The sequence below is a fragment of the Centrocercus urophasianus genome, unplaced genomic scaffold (genome assembly GCF_019232065.1).
Source record: "Centrocercus urophasianus isolate 14NV4802_14NV808 unplaced genomic scaffold, USGS_Curo_1.0 seq_12, whole genome shotgun sequence".
Classification (NCBI taxonomy): domain Eukaryota; kingdom Metazoa; phylum Chordata; class Aves; order Galliformes; family Phasianidae; genus Centrocercus; species Centrocercus urophasianus.
In genome coordinates, this window is record NW_024884364.1 from 4,410,249 (window position 1) to 4,430,535 (window position 20,287).

Below are 20,287 nucleotides of genomic sequence, written 5' to 3' on the forward strand. Positions count from 1 at the left end.
AGGGGTTTTCTGGTGTGTTTTTTTGTTGTTGTTGTTCCTTCTGGATTGTGTGTTTATTCCTTGCACTGAAGAAAAAATGAAATCATCTTCCCATGGTTCTCTGGGTTGGGAATGAGGCAAAGGGAAAGAAATGTATTAAAACCCAAACTTGATAGTATCAGGAATCCTATCCATGTGTAACTTTCTGATCTGTGACAGTTTTACCAAACTGAACACTAAGTATAGACTGCAATTACAATATATGGCTCACACTCAAATGTCAGGCTGCTATTTTGGGCTCAGTTTTTGCAATGAAATAAATTCAGTCACAGCAGTTAATGTGGAGAGTGGAGCTGTCTTTTCCGGGAGAAGAGACAAGCAGAGAGAAGACAGCTTGTTATCGACTGTGGCCATGCATGAGAGAGTGCTGCCCAGGCACCCATCATTGTGCCTAACACCTGTGTGTCCCTGCTGCAGGGTATCATCTGGGTCCTTCCCTTGTGCCCATAAGGAAGTCCTGTGGCGTTTCACCTCTAGCACACACCACAACTTGCCTGTTCATCTACCTCATGTTGTTTCTTGCTTCCAGTGCTTGCTGGCAGGCAGTATAAAAAGATGATGAATAATTATATTCACGTCAGTAGTGACAATGGATTTCTTCCTATTCCTGTTGTGTAGCTGTTCTTGAGTTTTTTAAGTAGAAGAAAACTCTATATTTAGTTGGCGCTTGTTTTTGTTTGACAGGACCATGATTTTGAAAGAAAGTGCATATAAAAATGTGGAAGTTTTTTGTTGGCTTTTTTTTCCCTACCATAGAGGCATTATTTCAAAACCAACCCATCCTTACTGCTTGAGATGCCAGCACTATGAATTTAAGTAATTAATTGGCACACGTCTTAACAACTTACAGAAGAGGTGCAGACATTTTTGCAAAAGCAATGATTATGTCATCTGGTAAACCATACACACCTGGTAGATATTTCCTCCTAAGATAGCATGGTTTTCATGGGGAAGGCACTATACCACTGTGTGGTTTCTAGAAAACCCTGAATTAAATAAGTCTTCTTCCCTCTCAAGTTCACTTCAGTCCTCCCCACCCAGAGTTTCTGAACTCTGCTTTTAGCTGATTTTGGTATTTTGGCAAATAATTAGCAGTTAGTAACAGTGGCTGTCAGAAAGGACCTTTATTCTACAGGCGTTCATGCAAACCTTGCAGTTTCCACTTCCTCCTATGTTGAAACAGCATGCTTTTGGTCTCATAGCCCTGCACAGTGAAACCAGGTGTGGACAGCAGCTGTCTTCAGTTCTGGAGTCTAGCTCCTTCTGTGAAAATTCAATTGCAAGTAAATGAAGATCTTTGTGCTATTTGTGATCAAATTAAGGACTTACTCTAGATACAAAAAATTCCTGGTACTTTTAGAGATGTGATTATCTGGAGCCTGTAGGTTTTCTTTAATTGCTTAAGACATATGCTGTTAGTTGAAGAAAAAGTCATTAGGAAGTTTCATCTGTTGCAGGTGAACATCAGGGAAGAACTTTCCAGAAAATCTTTGAAAAACCTCCCACATTAGGTTTTTTTGTCCTGAGAGAATTCAAATATGAATTCCTTGGTTACTCTTCTTAGATAGCATGTGTTACGTGTTTTTATTTAAGGGACGATGATGACTTCTGGGGATGAAGAGCAAAGCCAGTTGATCTTTAGCCTATTGTTGTCTTCATCTGCAAGATCTTTTCTTACAGGCCCCTTTCGTTCAAATGTTTTGTCTTCATCTTGACACAGTTTGTTTGTTGTCATTTAATTAAATGTTTTTTTCTTTTTTTTTTTTTTTTAACTTGAAAATACTACCTTTCATAAGGCTGTCCCCAAGAAGCAGAAGTAGGATAGTATATGTTGATGTGCATAGACTGGAATAATTAAGTATCAGACTTGGTATTTCTTAAAAGCTGTCTAACCTATGCAAGATTTGGGGAATCTCATCCATGTATAGAAATACCTGAAGGAAAGATACAGAACAGCCAGGTTCTTTTTGGGTGCTCAGTGCCAGAACAAGAGGCAGTGGACATCGACTGGAACACATTAAACTCAAATCTGAACAAAAGAAAACAGTTTTAATTATGAAGGTGATTAAATATTGGAGCATGTTTCCTGGAGAGGTTGTGGAGTCCCTGGAGATTTAAGAAGCTGCCTGGACACAGTCCTGACTCTTGCTGACCTGCTTGAGCAGAGGCTTGGGCCATTTGACCTCCAGAAGTCCCTGCCAGTCTCAGTATTCTGTGATTCTGTGAAACCTGTCAGCAAGTAACATCTGCTTCATAGTATTTTCAGAGCTGGTATAGCAAGAACGGTTGTTTTACAGTGTAATTCTGCCAAAAATGTGCAAAGTAATTTATTCTTCTCCTCTGCATTCCGACAGAAATAGCTGTCATATGAATGACTTCTCTTTTTAAAAGAGAAAATGTTTGCCCAGCTTTTGTGATAGCATAAGCGATTGCTGCTACTCAACAAGGTTACTCAAAGCTATTGCTAATGTACCTAAAACTCTGCAGAAGTCAGTAAGTTATGGTTTAAAAATGGTGCAGCAGAGTGCCCTGGAGGACAGGGTGGGGTTATTTCCATCCCTTGCTACAGGACCTCTTCCAGGCATTGCAAGTACCAAAACATTTTTATAGCTTATCACGTCATTCATCCCACTTTTTTTTTTTCCCCCTGGATTGTGATTTGAATATGACAATCTTAAAAGCTACCATTTTTCTTCCTGTGTACTTTCTTCCTCCTCTTGTTTTTTTTTTTTTTTGTTTTGTTTTTTTTTTTTTTTTTTTTTTTTTTTTTTTTTTTTTTTTTTTTTGCCTTAGTCTACCTACTCTTAGTCTGAAGTGAAAGCATACAGACACCACCACCACTGAGTGGTTGATGTAAGTCAGATATCCTTCTGTATGGGTCTTCTTGTGTCTCTGAGGCTACATAACCGAAAGGTGCAGCTTACCCTTCCTTCATCTAGTATTATCCCTCTTCAAAACCTCCTTTTCTTGACACCTTAGGCAGTGTTGATTAGATGCTTCACTATCCTTGTCACCAAAGCTTCAGCTCAGGAGTTGTTCTCGCATCATTTGTGGTTAGGTCTGTGGGTTTTTGTGAAATGCGTGGCTGGGTGTTGTCCATGGGTCCTCTCATGAAGCTATCTTTGCCTATCAGATCTGAAATCTCTCCCATCCTATAAGCATTCTTTAGGTAAGGATACAAGCACTGTGTACATTTCTCATTCTGTGCAGCCTTGGGAACCGAGCCAGATTCCTGAATTTAAGTGATACGAAAAATTTAGTCTTTGCCTCCTCTCTGGAAAGCTATTAAAGATGGTGGGCTTTTTGTCTAAAAGGGGGAGGAGATGACGGGAGGTAAGCTTGGCTTTAAACAAGCTCTCTCTATGCAAGGGGGGCCTTAAAATGCAGTGAGCCATGAGAAGTGGTGGGACAGCAATGCAAGTTATCCATAATTTGACAGGAAGAGAAATAATCCAGGGAACTTCCATGTTTTTGCAAGTGGTTTTTACACTGCGTTGAAATAGAAATACTGTTTGCAGGTCTGAAATTCCATCAATTTTTTGAACAGGCACTTTGAGAGCAGCGATCTCAGAGCCTGGAACCAGGGGAAGTGAGCATTTCTGGCTGCTCTTATTTTCCTTCAAAGTTTAGTAAAACATACGGGATCCTGTAAATGGACTCTTTGCTACCAACATAGGCATGCACAGAAAAGTAGTCTGATGTGAGCATAACTCTTGGATTGTAGAGGAGGTGGGGTTTATGTCTCAGTTAGCAATTGAGAGGTGGGTGTTCTGTGGTCATTTCTTTCGTATAACTTGCCAATTGATTCTATTACCCAGGAAGCGATGGCTTGAAAAATTTCTGGGGGTTTATTTCCTTTTGCTCTTAATTTAAAGCATATAGATATTTTGTTTCCTACAGCCATGTTTTAAATCACAGAGGTAGCAGGCTCTTTCCATAGTAACTGCTGGGGTTTTTTGTTGAACTGAGTAGTGACACTTGGTCTTATCCCCTTTGCCTGACTCTTCAGTTTGTTTGTGTCATTTCCACTCGGTAACTGAACAAAAAATCTCCACAGGTAGGAGAATATATGATGAAATACTTCTTTAGCACTCTGCCTTACTAGCTAATACTGACAGTATTTTAGGTTGTTTCCTCGTGGGGACAGTGCATAACATCACAGCAGTGTATGGCAGGAGCAATTTGGTTGTAAGCTTGTTAGAGGGCTGTTGTTCATGACTTAAAATGCAGTCTGTGTTATAGCTGATTATGGATCTGACCTGTATGCTACAATCAGCAACACTGTTTTATAACATTAAAATTGCAATAGACTCTATTCCCCATTGAAATATCACGAAGTTTGAGAAGGATTCTTGAATTTAGTGGAAAAATTTTAGAAAATAATTAAATTTTTGATGCTTGGCTTGGAGCATAAATTCTGCCACCAGGAGACTACTGAAGCTGCGTGAGGAGTGACAGAGATGACTGAGGGACTGGAGCATCTGCCACGTGAGGAGAGGTTGTGAGAGCTGAGACTGCTCAGCTCTTTCAGCTGAGAAAGTTTCAAGGAGGACTTTATCCACGTGCATAAATACAGGCTCTTCTCAGTGGTGCTCACTAAGAGGACAAGAGTCAAGAGGCACAAATTAAAACACATGCAGTTCCATCTGAGCGTAGGCTGTAGAGTCCACATGTGTGGAGATACCCAAAAGCCAGCAGAATGCAGTCCTGGTCAGCCTTCCCTATATCTGTGCTTGAGCAGTGGATTTGGACCAGATGGCCTCAGGAGGGGAGATCCCTTCCAACTGAAACTGGAAGTTTTGTTCTCTGTGTTCACTTACTGATTATACAGATTGACTTCAGTTTTCTCGCTGTGTGATAGATTCCATGTGAATGTGAAGCATATGTAAACAGTGGCTTTTTTTTTTTCCCCTTTCCTTTCTAGGTTCTGGGAACGCCTACAAGGGAGCAAATTAGAGAAATGAATCCAAACTATACTGAATTTAAATTCCCTCAGATTAAGGCACATCCATGGACTAAGGTAAGTCTATATGATTGGATAATAACAACATGTGGGCTGAAACTAAGAAATTCTGGGAGTTAAGTGTGATTGCCTTCGTAGCTTTCAGTCGAAACTAGGTGCCTTTAACTATGCTGGAGACCCAATAACTCTTAATATAGGTAAGGGTAAAGAAGATATTGAAGCAGTGTATTGCATTATATGGTAGTCTTTTTTTTTTTTTTTTTTTTTTTTTTGAGGCTGCCTATAGTGTTTTTTAAAAAAAAAAAAACAACAAAAACAATGGTGTGTGTGTTTGTAGTGCAATATATCTAAATCCTGTCATTCTGTAACGTTTGATGTGTGTAAAAGGCACTTAGAAATGAGAAAGTGTTGCATTGATGTGCATGACACTTCTGTGATGCTGTTCCATAATCTGACAGTGAAGGTTGACAGTCATTTTCTCAACTGATTCTTTCAAAAAATATTATATTTGTAGTCTTGTAGGTGTGTTGTTTAGTGTTGTTTTGGTGGTGTTTTTTTCCTGGAGCTGCTACTTAAGACTGTTTTGCTACCTAGTTTTCAGAAGGTACTACTGCAGTAAATACTGGCAATAACATAACCGTGGTCAAAGTGGAAACTGCTAGCATTAGAGTAAGTTCAAGGCCACACAGTTAAGTTATCCTTCACATGCAGATGAACAGTGGATTTTTTGTATGAAAAGTGGTAAAAACTGATCATTTAGTTACCCTGCAGCTTGTGATTTAAGCTAAATATCAAGTTTTAAGCACCGATGCCTGACAGCTAATGTTTTCTTGAGAAATGTCTTGACATAGTTGCAGAATGTCATTATACCTTAATGGTTCAGGTTTTCTTCTGCTATATATTCTTCACATATGAAAGGATCTTATTCCTAGTTGAGCACATGTCCAGGTCAGACTCTTTAAGACCAAATGTGCTGTGGTGGTAGAAACTGTGGATAAACTAGCTAGAGCTAATCAAGGGTCTTTCTGATAGCTGGTCAGGTATTTAGTGGGTGCATGCCAAGCCAAATATGCTGTTTATATGATAGATTCTTCAACACTTTATGCACCACTTCAATTCTCCTTTTCTCCAGTAATTCCTTGTTCGTATTTCCCTATCCTAGTGTCTGTGGATTGGTTAAGTGATTTATAATAGTATGAGAGGTCTGTAAATCCAGTGCTGCTTTTTAGTGTCTTACATTAACTTGAAACAAGAACAGGACAATTTAAATCCCTGGGAGTTGGTCTCTTCCCTTTCAAATTGCACCATGGTAGTAGTCAAGTCACTAGAATAAGGCCAAAAGCATTATAGCACAGAATTCTATGGTTGCATCTGAATTTCTGCAGTGAGGATGTTCTGGATTTGAGGGATTAAACTAATATGCAATGGAACAGGGATGCTGAAATGTACAACAGTATATGGAGCTAAACATCTAAGTTAGCTATGTAAGTTGTCTTCTGCCTGAATAGTCCTAAGACTCATCTATATCCACTTGATGGTCAAACAGAGACCTTTCAGCAAATGCAAGCTTCAAGAAAAAAGTGTTCCTTCTATTTATACGCACTATACATACATGAATATGTTTTGTCATTCTAAGAAGACATAGGTGAAGCAAAGTCAATTTGAAAGAATTGAGAGGAGCTTGCCAGGAAATGGCATCTGCATTCTGCATTAGGACGCAGTTACTTTTGGCCATCTGTGCTTGCAGCATAGCTTCTTATTCTCAACTCATTATTTGCATTCTTCCTGACATAGTTGGGTGTACAGTAGCATTTAAACCAGTTTGCTGCAGTTGAGTGACATGATGCTTCATCTATGTATTCTGTACTTTTCTTATTATACAAGTGCTAAATCAGTAAAAATGGGTTATCCAGCACAGTGTTAGCAAAGACATTCATCCAGACTTACTTCTAAAGATCCTTTCCTTTCAACGTTTTGCTGTTGAGCCATTAAAGATTTCAGTAAGTGGCAGTAATGCTTAGGATTGCTCTGTTACCCAGCTGTATTGGTGTAATATCTGATGGCATGGAAGCCAATATAAATTATCACAGAATCCTGGAATATCCTGAGTTGGAAGGAATCATGGAGTCCAATTCCTGACCCCACTCAGCACTACCCAAATCCAATCCCTATGTCTGAGAACAATGACCAAACGCTCCTTGCACTCCGGCACTCGGTGCCGTGCCCACAGCCCTGGGCAGGCTGTTCCATGCCCAGCGCCCTGTGGTGCAGCTCCTGTCCCTCACCCCCAGCTGCCCTCCCCTGACAGCTCCATGCTGTTCCCTCGGCACACAGTTGGCCCTTTGGGCTGCCAGGGCACACTGCTGGCTCAGATTCAACTTGCCATCAGTCAGAACCCTCCGATTCCTTTCAGCAGTGCTGCTCTCCAGCCTCTCATCCCCTAGTCTGTATGTATATTCAGGATTGTCCCTTCCCAGCTGCAGAATCTGGCACTTGCTCTTGTTGAACTTCTCATGGTTGATGATTGCTTCGCTCTCTAGTTTGTCAAGATCTCTGTAAAGCCTCCCCACCCTCTGGAGAGTCAACAGTTCCTCTTAACTTAGTATCATTTGTAAGTTACTTATTATGTGTTTGAGTCCTGCATCTAGGTCATTTAGGAAAACATTGAAGAGAGCTGCTCCTAAAATAGAACCCTGTGGGACCTCAGTGGTGACTGGCTACCAGCCTGATGTGAGCCCCCCAGCCATTAGAGCCAGCTCTTCCATCGCCTCATGTTGTTGTCCAGCTACGTGCTGGACATTTTCTCCAGAAGGATACTGTGAGAAACGGTATCAAAAGCTGTGCTGAAATAAATAAACAAATAAATAACATTTAAGCCGGCGTTTATCAAGCATGTAGCATTTTAACTAAGTTTCTAAAACAGCCAAGTAGTACAAGTTTTTAATCCAAAACTGCAGAATGCCACACTAAAAGGGTCTCGTAAAAAGGACTCCAATGAAAACTCAAAAGAGTGAAGGCAAAAGATCTTGCCTCGTATTATGGCACTGTTTACATGTACTCTTGAAGAGTTGTTTATTTGACAGATACTTGTCACATCAGTTAAAAAAAAAAAAGTGTTTTAAAGCATTATAAAACATTGTTATAAATAAACTTACTGACCCTTGATCCAATGTAGCCATGCATTAATAACTTCATAAAATACGCATTCATCATTTATTAAGCCTTAATAAATTACAGCCTGATATAGCAGTGACCTCTAATAGCTTGACATTAGAGAACAAAGAAGCACTAAAAGATGAAGGACAGCAGATCACTGAAGAATTAAGACTACTGAATACAGAGGTGTCCATTCTCTTGGAGTTTCTGTATTTTAGAATTGAAAATATCGACTAGAAAAGTACTTCTGAACTATCATTGCAGAAGTGCAGTCTAATCAGCAGAAAAGGGGAAAGGGCAAATGGTTTTTGTTATGTGTGTAACTAGAGTGCTGTAAATAGTTGCCAGCAGGACTTCAGTTTTCAAAGCTTCAATCTTAATAACAAACATTTGTCATCTAGGTTAAAGAATTACTGAAGATTCTGTATTTAGAAGGCTGTTACTTTTGTCATCTAGTTATAACCGGAGGACTCACCAGTCAGAGTTTTTTGTGTGTGTGAAAAAGCTTCCAGGCAGCTATTTATCAGAATGTTTAGAGAAAAAAGCCACTCCCTCATGTTGGCTCTTTGACACAAGAGCTTTCTCACTGTTGTTTCAAAATATTTCAGTAAAATGTATCTGGTTTGCAAAAGCATGTTTGGATCACAATTAAAAGGATTCCAATCCTTAGCACTCCGTATTACAAATAAATTACATTTGAAATTCTGTGAGGAGCACTTCTGTTGGTTGTACGCTTTGTGATGGTCTGCTCTCTGGGTATTTCTGGCAAGTTTTGAGCAACCTGGCCTAGTGGAATGTGACCCTGCCAATAGTAGAGAGATTGGAACTAAATGATCTTAAAGGTCCCTTCCAACCCAAACAATTCTATGATTCTATAATATTGCTAAAACTATAAAGTATTGGGCATATATTTTAGATTGAATATTGTGTGCATTGGGTGTGTCTGTGTGTATAGCCTTCATATGCTTTTTACCACTCTTCTCACTGGTCCTGAGTTGTTGAATGTTGCCGTACTTGCAGCAGGCAGTCCTGTCACCCTTCCCCCTCACCATGAGACTGGGACATAAGCAGTCTGGTCTCTCTCATGACTGTTTTTTTCCACCCTCCCAAATCAGCTTCATGTCCTCATCCTGTCCTACTCCTGCTCTCCTGGTTCTTGTCTAGCTTTTAAGCAGATTGTTTTGCTTGTAATACATCCAAGTGACTGCTCATATTGTAGATTCAAGAAAGAATACCAAGCAGTAAAAAGGATAAATAGCTTCTTTTGTTACTCCTAATTATAACTGATGACAAAAGAAAATGGAAATTCTTCTTCAGAAGTCTTCGTTGGTGAACTTGCATTTGAAATAAAATGGCAAACTCTTCCAAATTTGGAGCCTGATCTTTTGTAGAGATACAGAAGTAGAATGAAGGTTAGATATCTCTTTAGATGCAATTTCATAATTAGCTCAAGTTTGTCATGAAGCAGAGTCTGTCTTCCAGTTCCCTCCTGCATATTCTTGATGCCTTCCTTCTGCATTCTTGTTAATGTAGTAGCAAAAAACTCCTGGGAGAGGAAAGAAAAACCAAGATCTGGATTGACTTTCTTAATCTGACTGCTCATTCGGGCCCAACTGTACTTATTGGGACAAGAGAATGGGGCAGACTTTTAGGGCCAGGAAAAGGTCAGGACAGTCTTTTCTGGCATGATCTGGAGGTGATTGATTGTGAAACCTTGGTTCTTTTTGAAGAATACTGTTCTATTTTTTTTTACTTGATGTGTAATGAGTTTCCAAGCAAAGAGTGAAAACAGTCTGCAGGAGGCTAGCTTAAAAGAAAGAAGAGAAAGCCAAGTTTTTCTGTCAATTTCATATTTTCCAGATCCCTTTGTAGGAGCAAAGGATTTTTGGATAGTGTACATCTCTTATCTCCATCTAATGCATGAGAACAGAGGCCAGGTTGTGTAGGTGATAAATTGCCCTGCCTCAGCCCTATTTGTATGCAGTAAAGAGAGTACTGCGTAATGACAAATAAGTGAGCATTCTTTAATATTAAGACGTGATTTGCTTGAGTGCGATGCAGCAATCAAATGCTAAGTTTAACAGGTCTTCTGCAACGTAGTGTCTATTCTGCTGTCTCTCCTGTTGCAACATGTCTACCGAAGCTGCTTCTTGTGGCTGTCCTGCTGAGGCTGGGATCATTTCCAGAAGCAGATTTTTTTTAGTTCTGTCTGAGGAGAAGGGGAGCTTGTTCCGCTTGGCTGTGTTGCTCGCCTGTAGAGCTTGCTAGAAGCCAAGCATGTGCTGGTTAATAAAGGCTGCTTGGTGCTGGTTTTGCTGGGACCTCGATGGAATTAGCCCAATAACAAGTGTGTGGTCTCAGCAAGAAGGAGCTCTGCAGACAGGTTTCTGGTTCAGTTCCCAATTCAGTGTCGGCTCATTTGTAAGCCACTTAACCCTTCTGTCTTCATTCCTCTGGCTGGGGAAGTGCCATCAGATGGGGATTTTTGACTACTGAGACAAGTTTTTGAGAGACTTTAGAGAAAAAATGCACAGGGATTCGATCAGAGAAGGTGGACTTCTTTTGATCTTCATTTGCATCATGTGAGTTCTACGCATTTCAAAAATAGAAAACTGGTGTATTTCAGAAATCCCCTTTCGAAATTCTCAGCCTCTTGAGACAAGACTGATCCTCAGAGCAGGAGTTCAGCATTAGCTTTCTGTTTCCTTGTGTTCGGGTGAAGCTCAGTCCAGAAATTGCTGCTTCTTCACGTCTCCTCCTTTTCCTTCTGTGTTTATGAACATTATGTTTCTCATAAAGCTTATTATGTTTCACATGCATGACTGAAATACTGCTTTGTGTCGTGAAGCTGTACTGATTGTATTGTGTGACTGCATTTCAAACAAGCTGACTTGAGGGGTCGTGGCCTACATCTGACAGCTTTGATGGCTTGCAAGCAGGAAGAGCTTTCCCTGCTCCTTAATTCTGAAGTGTTTTCAGAGAGGCTGTATCCCGTCCTCCCCAGCCTGGGGCATGTGCCATCTAAATGTGCTTGCGGAGCAAGAGGGATGTACGCGGGCTGTCGGCCTGCAGCGGGGCTGTGGGTGGTTCTTGGCAAAACGCACAGGGCTCCAGAGCTGGCAGGGAAATTTCTGACTGCGGTGTCACCAGCTTGATGCGTTAGCAACAGATGTCATGTTAATAAGCCTCTGCTCTCTGTGGAGCACAGCACACTAGTAGGACTCGCGATCTGCATGCAAAACACACGGCAGTTGATGGCAGGAGCAATGTCTTTTAGTACACGCTGGCTGGAAGAGCACCTTGCTGTAACGTTGTGGAGCTTGGATGCGTAATTAGACCAAGGCGGCGGAGCTCCATGTTGTGCATGGCAAGTCAATGAGCTGAAAGTCAGACCAGGCATTCTGCTGAAACAATGCTCAACTCTTGCCTTCTGGGGTTTCATTTGAGAGCTGAATGCTGATGCAAGTGCAGTGAAATAAGCATCCTATCCTTCCCATCCTTTTCCTTGCGGTGTCTCTGTCGAGGATAAAAAAAAAAAAAAAAAGAAAATAGAAATTCAGAAAGAATGTGAACTCCACTACCCTGGTAGGCAGCATTTCAAATCAGAGAGACAGTATGTAACTCGCTCTGCTAGTGCACAAAGGCTTCTTCTAAATTGATGTCATTTGGGGTTGAAAGCCCAGTAGTGCACCTGGGGCATTTGGGCCTGACAGTCATTTTTGCAGTATTGGAGATGGTGGTGATTCCTGAAAAATGGAGAGGGAACTGCATGAGAGAGATCACGCTGAAAGCAGCATAATGCAGGAAGGAAATAGGCAATTGCTTGGCCTCACTGCCTGCAGTCATGGGCATTTGAGCATCAACAGCATGCCTGAACACAGAATGGACTTGTGCTGGTTCCTCAGCTTTTCGGTGAGGTATAGATCGATTGGAATCTAAAAGAAAACAAACAAAACAAAAACACCAAAAGCTGTGGTTTTGGATGAGTCAGCATTTCCATTTTACATGACCATGCAGAGATTTTGTAACTCATCCAAAAAGAGCCAGTGACTTGGGTCTCAGCCTGAAATTCATTGCTTTGCAGAAACTAAGAGGTTTTGAGTTATGCAAGTGCAAATTTTCCTTGAAAAATATTGTATGTAAAGCCTTTTTGTTTTGTTTTGTTTTGTTTTGTTTTTGCATTTGTTTATCTCCAAAACAGGTTCATTTTTTAAAATGAAAACTTGAGCCTTCGGTCCCGCCTGTGGACAAATAGCCTTACCAAAGGTCTTGTTTCATTTTAGAAAAATGAATTGCTGCGCCGGTGGGGTAGTATCTGATTGCTTTAAAAGTTCCTGTCAGTGTTTTATTTTTGGTTTTGTTTGTGGACTTGCTGTGCATTTTGCCCGGCCATATTTAGTCTGCATACTAAATGGTAGTCTGCCCAAACACTTTACTTTGTGCACTTAGCTTTTTTTCCTTTTCTTTTTTTTTTTTTTTTTTTCCTTTCCTTTTCTCCTTTTTATTTCCTTTATCATTTCTTATTTCTTTTGCTTTCACCCAGATGTACCTTAAACCGAGACACACTTTGCTCCGAAGGGCCGGATTTTAGTCCGTGCACTAAATTTTAGTCCGCAGACTAAAAAAATAATCCGCGGATTATTTGCTACCTCCATTCCCTCACTGAGAACTACCCAGACCCGAAGCTCTGGCTGCACCCCACGGCCGGGGGGCTCACAGCTAGCAGGGGGCCCTGCCCTCCACCCCCTGCCTAGCAGTGACCATCCCCGGCTCCACACGAGTGTAGTTCTCGGTGGGTGAATTTGTCAGCCTTCCCGGTTGGGCTGCGTGGGATCAGAAGAGCTGGAAGATGCAGGGGGGGGGTCGCTTTTAGCTTTAGTGTGTTAGTCCAAAGGAGAGGGGGAAACAAATTGAGGGAAAATTTCTTAATCAATGGGTGCGACGATATGAGGGGGAAAGACCCGTAGTAGAACGAAATTCAGTCCATACCCGCACTCCTGAGGTGGTATCTCCAGTTCCTGAAGAATCCTAAAGAGATCACATCAGCAAACAAACTCCAGTGGTGGGGGAAGTCAATCCAAAATGGAGAATAATCCGCGGCGGCCTGAGGCACCCATAGCTCACACAAATTGAAAGCATCCAAATTGGAAGGACAGAGCCCAGATTTTTATTTTCTTTTCAGCACCAATTATAAATTGCTAGGGGTTTGGCTTTTTTTCAGAAAAACAAAGTTTGCATTGTGTCTCTGGGACAGATTTACAAGTGGGATGCACTTCTGGAGACAGACTAATTCGGACCCATTGTCTGTGGACATTTATACCCAGGACCAAAGACTGAAAATTCTTTATGATGAGAATTTCAATTACCCTTTTAGTTCGAGTTTTGATTTCAATTTTTTTTTTATTTTATTTTTTTAGTAAATGCACTGGCATTGGAACATAAATTTAATAGAATAATGTTTCTATACTATGCCTCACCATTGCACAATCAATTTTTTGGCATACACTGTGGTGAAGTTGGACTTGCTGCTATGGAGACTGATGTTTAAAGTTTCTAATTGTATAAACCTTTTCTATGTCTCCCACACCATGGATTTCTTATAATATTGGATATATTTTTCCTTGCTGAACTATTCTCATTTGGATTGACTCCCCCTGTTTGGATTATTTCACTGCATTATCTTTAGGACTCGTCAGGAACAGGACATTTCACCTCAGGAGTACGGGTATGTACTGAAACATTTTTTCAAATTACTAGGCCTAGCCTTGAAAAACGGAGAGGAATGCTAGAAAGGGTATTTCAGTTGAGTGAGCATCCCTGAAGCAGCAGGCAGGCAAATGTTTTTTACCGCAAGGTAACGAGGAGGAGATAGGCTTAGATGTGCAGGTCATTCCACGTGTTCATCACAACTTTGCGCATGGGGAAGCTGAGTGAGCGAGGACTCAAAAGTAATTTGGGTTTTCTTCTCCCTGGTTCTGGAAAAGCTAGGGAGGCCCTCAGGCTCTGCCTGCCCTGGATGCCTGGCTGCTCATTCAGGGGCAGGCCGAGTTTAGGAAGAGGCTGCGAGGGTTTCACTGCCAAAATGCAGAGCTTAAGAGTTAGACGGACGAGACAACTCCTCCTACAGACAGCAGGTCTGTCACTCAGCTTGCCTGCTGATGTGCTCCAGATAGGGACTTGTCGTCTTTTCCTAAAGAAAAAACAGAGTGATCTATTTTTTTGTATCTGTATAGTAGCTGGTAAGTGAGCTGTCGCCAGGGAAAACCACAGCTGAATATGAAGTATTTCAGTTCCAAGCTCTGGTAGATCATGCCTGTCAAAATACCAGTAAGAAGATACAAGAGCGAGACCTCTCAGTGAATATCAGAAGACCACTTCAGTGGTTTTACCTCAGGACATGCTTATTTACACTATTTACCACAGGGTAAACTAACAGAAGTCACTTTGACTCCATTAGTCTCAACCACAGAAGCTAGCACAACATGTGCAGAACTCACACGAGTGCTCTCCAGCACCCTGGTGAATTTGTGTCCAATTCCCATTCACCATAGCACACTCTTTGGCTTACAGCCTGCCAAGGGAGTGCCTGTGCAAGTTCCTAACTGCAGACAGCATGTCATGCACCGATTAATTTCTTCTAGGTGCTGCATGATGTGTGTTTACTTGCAGTGGTGCAAGAGCATGATAAGAGCTCAGCTTTTATCAGAACTGCTGGCATCAGAACTTATCACTCACCCCAAGCCCCCTGCCTTTTCTGCAGCCTGTGCATCACCTGTAACATGGAATCGTAGAATCCTCAGAGTTGGAAGAGACTTTTAAAGGTCGGCTAGTCCAACTCTCCTCCAGTGAACAGGGACACCAGAGATAGATCATCAGGGTTGTCAGAGCCTGATCCAGCCCATCCTTGAATGTCTCCAGGGACGGGGCTTTCAGCACGTCTCTGGGCAGCCTGTTCCAGTGCCTCACAACTCTCACTGTAAAAGACTTTTTCCTTATATCCAACCTAAATCATACTCTCTTTAATTTCCCCTCGTCCTTTGAAAGACCCTCCTGAAGAGTCTGTCTCTTTCTTTCTTGTAGCTCCCCTTTAGATACTGAAAGGTCACTACCAGGTCACCTTAGAGCCTTCTCTTCTCCAAGCTGAAAAGCCTCAGCTCTCTCAGCCTATCCTTGTAGGGAAGGTGCTCCATTCTTTGGACTACTTTTGTGACCCTCCTCCGGACAGACTCCAGCAGGTCTGTGTATTTCTTGTACTGAGGACTCCACATCTGGATGTAGTACTCCAGGTGAGGTCTCGCTAGCACAGAACAGAGGGGCAGGATCACTTCCCTCACCCTGCTGGCCGTGTTCCCTTTGATGCAGCCTAGGATCCAGTTGGTTTTCTGGGCTGCAAGAGCAGAGTTCTGGCTTGTGTCCAGCTGCCGTCCACCAGTACCCCCAAGTCCTTTATGGCAAAGCTATGCTCCATCCTTTCATCCCCCAGCTTGTACAGATAGTGGAGGTTTCCTTGCACTTGGCTTTGTTGAGCCTTAGTTCTCCTGGGCCTACTGCTCAAGCCTGTGTAGGTCCCTCTGGATGGCATCCCATCCCTTGGACGTGTCAGCTGTGCCCCATGGCTTTGTGTCATCTGCAAACTTACTGAAGTGCACTGGACCCCACTGTTGTTGTCGTTGACGAAGATCTTGGAGAGTATCTGTACCAGCACTGATCCCTGGGAAACATTGCTTATCACTGGTCTCTATGCAGACACTGTGCCATTGACAATCACTCTCTGGGTTCAATCTTGTATCCAGTTCTTCATCCATCAAGCAGTCCACTCATCAAATCCATATCTGTCCAATTTGAGGAGAAGGATGTTGTGGGATACCATATCAAAGGTCTTACTGAAGTCCAGATAGATGACATCAGCAGCTCTTACTTTGTCCACTGATGCAATGACACCATCGTTGGTGACAGATTAGGTTGGTCAAACAAGGGCAAAGATTTGCCCTTGGTGAAGCCATGCTCCTTCTCATATCACCTCCTTGTCTTCCGTGCTCCTTAGCAGAGCTTCTAGGAAGATCTCCTCCATGATTTTTCCTGGAACAGAGGTGAAACCAACAGATTGGTGGTTCTCTGGGTCATCCTTATTACACTTTTTAAAAATCAGTACGATGTTGCCTTTTTTCCAGTCACCAGGGACTTCACCTGACTGCCATGATTTTTCAAATACCATTGAGAGTGGCTTGGCGACTCCATGAGCCACTCAGAACTTGCATCTCATCAGGACCCACAGACTTGTGGATGTTCGGGTTCCTCAGGTGGTCACAAACCTGGTCTTTGCTCACAACAGGAGAGGCATTGTTTCCCCAATCCCCCCCTTCCAAACCAATTGTTTGAGGGCTGTGTGACAGGCAGTTATCAGAGAATACCAAGGCAAGAAAGTTGTTGAGTGACTCAGCCTTCTCTTTGTCTGTTGTTATCAGCTTGCCTGTGTCACTCTTGGACTTTTCTGATTAAGGTACCTATAGAAGCCTTTCTTGTTCTTCTTGGCACCCCTTGCCAAGTTTTGTTCATGTTGGGCCTTGGCTTTCCTTACCCTATCCCTACATGGCCTAACAGCTTCCTTATACTTTTCCCACAGTATTTGTCCCTGTTTCCACTGCTTGTGCATTTTCTTCTTGCTTTCCAGTTTGACCAGCAGGTCCCGTTCAGCCATACTGGTCTCTTGCCTTCCTTTTCTGACTTCATAGTGAGGGTCAACATAGGTGACCTGGATGGCCTCTCACTACATGATAACTTTCTATTTTGCTTGTTATATAAGAAGAGAGGAGGATGGGAGCGTTGTTGGATGTGTGTATAGCTATTCTTGGAGTTTTAACACCAAGCTGCAGTGAGGAACTGCTGTGAGCTCTGTGTTGTCATCAGCCCAGGTAAAAGTCTTTTAGAATAGAATAGTTGCTTTTCTTGACACAGCTCTGAGCCTTAGAAATACCAGATGTGCAAGAGTTATCCCATTACAGGAATGACTTGCCAGAATAAGGTTAAGGAAGGAGAAACCTGCAAGTTAGAGCTAGACGTTTCCTGCACCCCACCCTTGCTTCCCTTGTTGTTCTCCAAAGTTGAACAGCAGCCTCCATAGCAACAATCTGACCTACTGCCTGCGAAAGTCCGTGTTAGTAAGACTTTGTTCACTAGCAAAAAAAAAAAAGAAAAGAAAAAAATAGTGGGGCCCTATTCAATTTTTGCATTCAGTGAATCCTGCTCATTTGAACCCTTTCTCCCCACCTTCACTCCACCCCATGTGCATGGCTGGTAGCACCTGTGTGTTTTTGTCATGACTTTTGAATGAGTTCCCCCTTCATTCTTGGAGTTGTTTCTCTGAGTGCGCTCCCATGAAGTCCTCTTGCTGGCATTGCTCCTTCACTGAGTGCAGAGCTTGGCAATTAACCCTTTCTCAACCCCAGGAACTGGATTTTCCTATCCTCGCTGGAGGACGTTGATTACTACAAACACAAGTTTGTTCCAGTGCGTTGGGCAACGAGAGGTTTAATTGCTCTGGCTTGCTGCTGCTCAGCAAAGAGAAGGAGCATACCCAGACAACTTGTTTCTCCTTGCTTGTTTTTTTGCAGGTCTTCCGGCCCCGCACTCCACCAGAAGCAATTGCGCTATGTAGCCGTCTGCTGGAGTACACCCCCACTGCCCGCCTGACTCCCCTGGAGGCCTGTGCACACTCTTTCTTCGATGAACTACGGGACCCAAACGTCAAGTTACCAAACGGGCGAGAGAAACCTGCACTCTTCAATTTCACCACTCAAGGTAGCCTGCAGGCATTGAGGATCTCTGCTTTAGGGAGCGCTGGGATAAGCGTTTGCTGTGATGCGCACGTCACGCTCTCAAAAGTTAAAAAGCAAAAGGTTTATTTACATTTGCAGTTTAGTGTCTGCAGTCTAGCTGGATGTGTGTGTGTGGAATACTGTACTCGGTGACCATTTAGATTGGTATTTCCTTTTGGAGTTGTCCCTACTCCTTCATGCATGTAATGCCATGTTGAGGAGCAGTGGGTATTAAGTTTGGCAGGGAAGTTTGTAGTGTTGCTGCCTATGTTGGTTTTGGATGTGAGATAAATGCAGAAGTCTCACTGTCCTGGTTTTATGTACTGTAGAGTTTATCTGGCATCATGTCGACTCAGTAAATTAGAAACAATGACAGCAAGCTTTTTTATTTGAACTCAGTATCAAATTTTAAAACCACTTATGTGTATTTTCCTCAGAAATATAAAGCTGATACCTCTGTGGAATGGTTTTGTCTTCCAAGACAGGGAACATGAGAAATACAGCATACAAGTATCCTAGTAATTAATGTTGTAGCACTTCATTTTAATGTTAAGTGACTAGCTGCAAGTTCTTACCCTTGGAGCAAATATAGATCAGTGTGCATTTTCTGCTGGAAATCTAAAATACCTTTTGGCTCAGTTAGCATCAGTGTAGTTGTTCAAATCCTTTAGTGCGTGTGATGTCCATCTGCCGAAATGTGCCTGAGCATGAACTTGTTTTGAATGGCTGCCTTGTGGAAGGTAAATCTACTACATGAATGCAAGGGTTTAAAAAAGGATTGGAAAGATCTGCAGTGAGTACTTTAAAAATCCTTAGAGAAAAAAATAAATGCTTGTATTGGGAATTTGTCCCTGGTTTCCCCTAGGCAGTGTGGAAGCTGCTGAGTAATTTAAGCCTCAAGTAAACTTCTCCTTTGCCATCCTAGAGAGCTGATGTGCTCTCACTGTGACTCTTGGAAATGGCAGGAAAAATTGCTTTGTGGGAAAAGGAAGCCTTAAGATTCAAAAAAGCAGTTTTCTGTCTCTGACACGTGCCAGTGTTAGCATCTAGAAAGAGAATGCAGGTGGGAGGTTGGTCATTAATATGTTTCCAGATGAGTTGTGTTGCATGTCACAAGCCAAAAAAAAAAAAAGAAAAAGCAGAATTTTAAGAATAAGTAAGTACAGCTTATCTCAGTGATTTTAAGACCTTCATTAATAATTATGCAGTAATAGGTCCTGTCTAGCAGCAGTACTGATTGTGACCTGAGGATACACAAAGAGCTTCTGCTGCTCCTGTGGCACTGTGTTGTCATCAGTCTTTAGCTGGACTGCACAATGGCTCCATCAGAGTGACTAATCCAAAGCAGGCATCACATCTGGGAAACAGATCAGGACTTTGGAAATCAGATATGCTGATAACTTATGTCATCTCTGGTAATTCTGAAAGTAGTGAAAGGTATCCTTTTGTTTTCTATGACATTTGTTTTCAACAGACAGTATTAAATTTTAAAGAAAGTGTTTTATTTGGCTATGGCCAGTTGACTGAAACCTGTGGAGTAGGAGGTGGAAAAGGCTTGGAAACAAAGCTCTTAGAAATAACAGTATAGATCTGATGGTTACTGTACTGAATTGATTTTCAGAAAGAACCTAGGTGTCATACCAAATCTGCTGATCTAGGCAGTGGTCTAGAAAAAAGCAGGGAGTGTATATGGAGATAAAGAGTATGATCTTTGGCTGCCAGCAGTGGTTCTGGGGTGCATACATGCCTGCTGTAGGGATGGGAGCTGTTAAGAGAGCTTTATCTTACTGCCTTGGCTCTACATTTTTCTTAGTATAAAACCAAATAATATATGCGAATTAGTACTTAAGCAATTATCATGCCCAGGGAAGCATCTGTAGTAGCCAGTGCTGCAGTTCAGTGACTCCTGGACCTGCAAGGCAGAAAGCTGAAAGCTTTTTTTTTTCTCTTAGAAAATGAATTTTCAAAACCTGAAATGACTTACCATTTACCACATTTCTTACAGCATCTCAGTGATTCTGCTGGGTCACAAATGTTACTGTCTGTCCATATAAGTTACCCATTGAGGACTGCTATGATTCAGCACTTAGAAGTGGCTGCCATTGCTGCTTGTTGGCAAGCACTTTTACGCCTAGAGTTTTTTAATCAGAAAAAAATGACTTGTGACCTCTAATTATAAAAAGGGCTTTTACTTTTTCTTAAAAAATAAAATATTTTTTTTTAAAAAAGGCTCAATTTCCATCCAGACTGTCTCAGCATGTCTGGAAATCCTTAGTGTGACCATTTGAGTGCCACCTAGAAATATTTCAGTTCA

General features: G+C 41.9%; 1 protein-coding gene across 1 annotated transcript in view; it reads left to right on the plus strand.

The window, feature by feature from the left end:
* The window catches only part of GSK3B (glycogen synthase kinase 3 beta), a 138,304-nt gene that overhangs the window by 107,539 nt on the left and 10,478 nt on the right, over nt 1-20,287 (plus strand). Inside the window, exons 8-9 of the mRNA XM_042811018.1 lie at nt 4,964-5,059; nt 17,770-17,956. Of these exons, the coding sequence (XP_042666952.1) occupies nt 4,964-5,059; nt 17,770-17,956 (283 nt within the window). The remainder of the gene's footprint in view (nt 1-4,963; nt 5,060-17,769; nt 17,957-20,287) is intronic.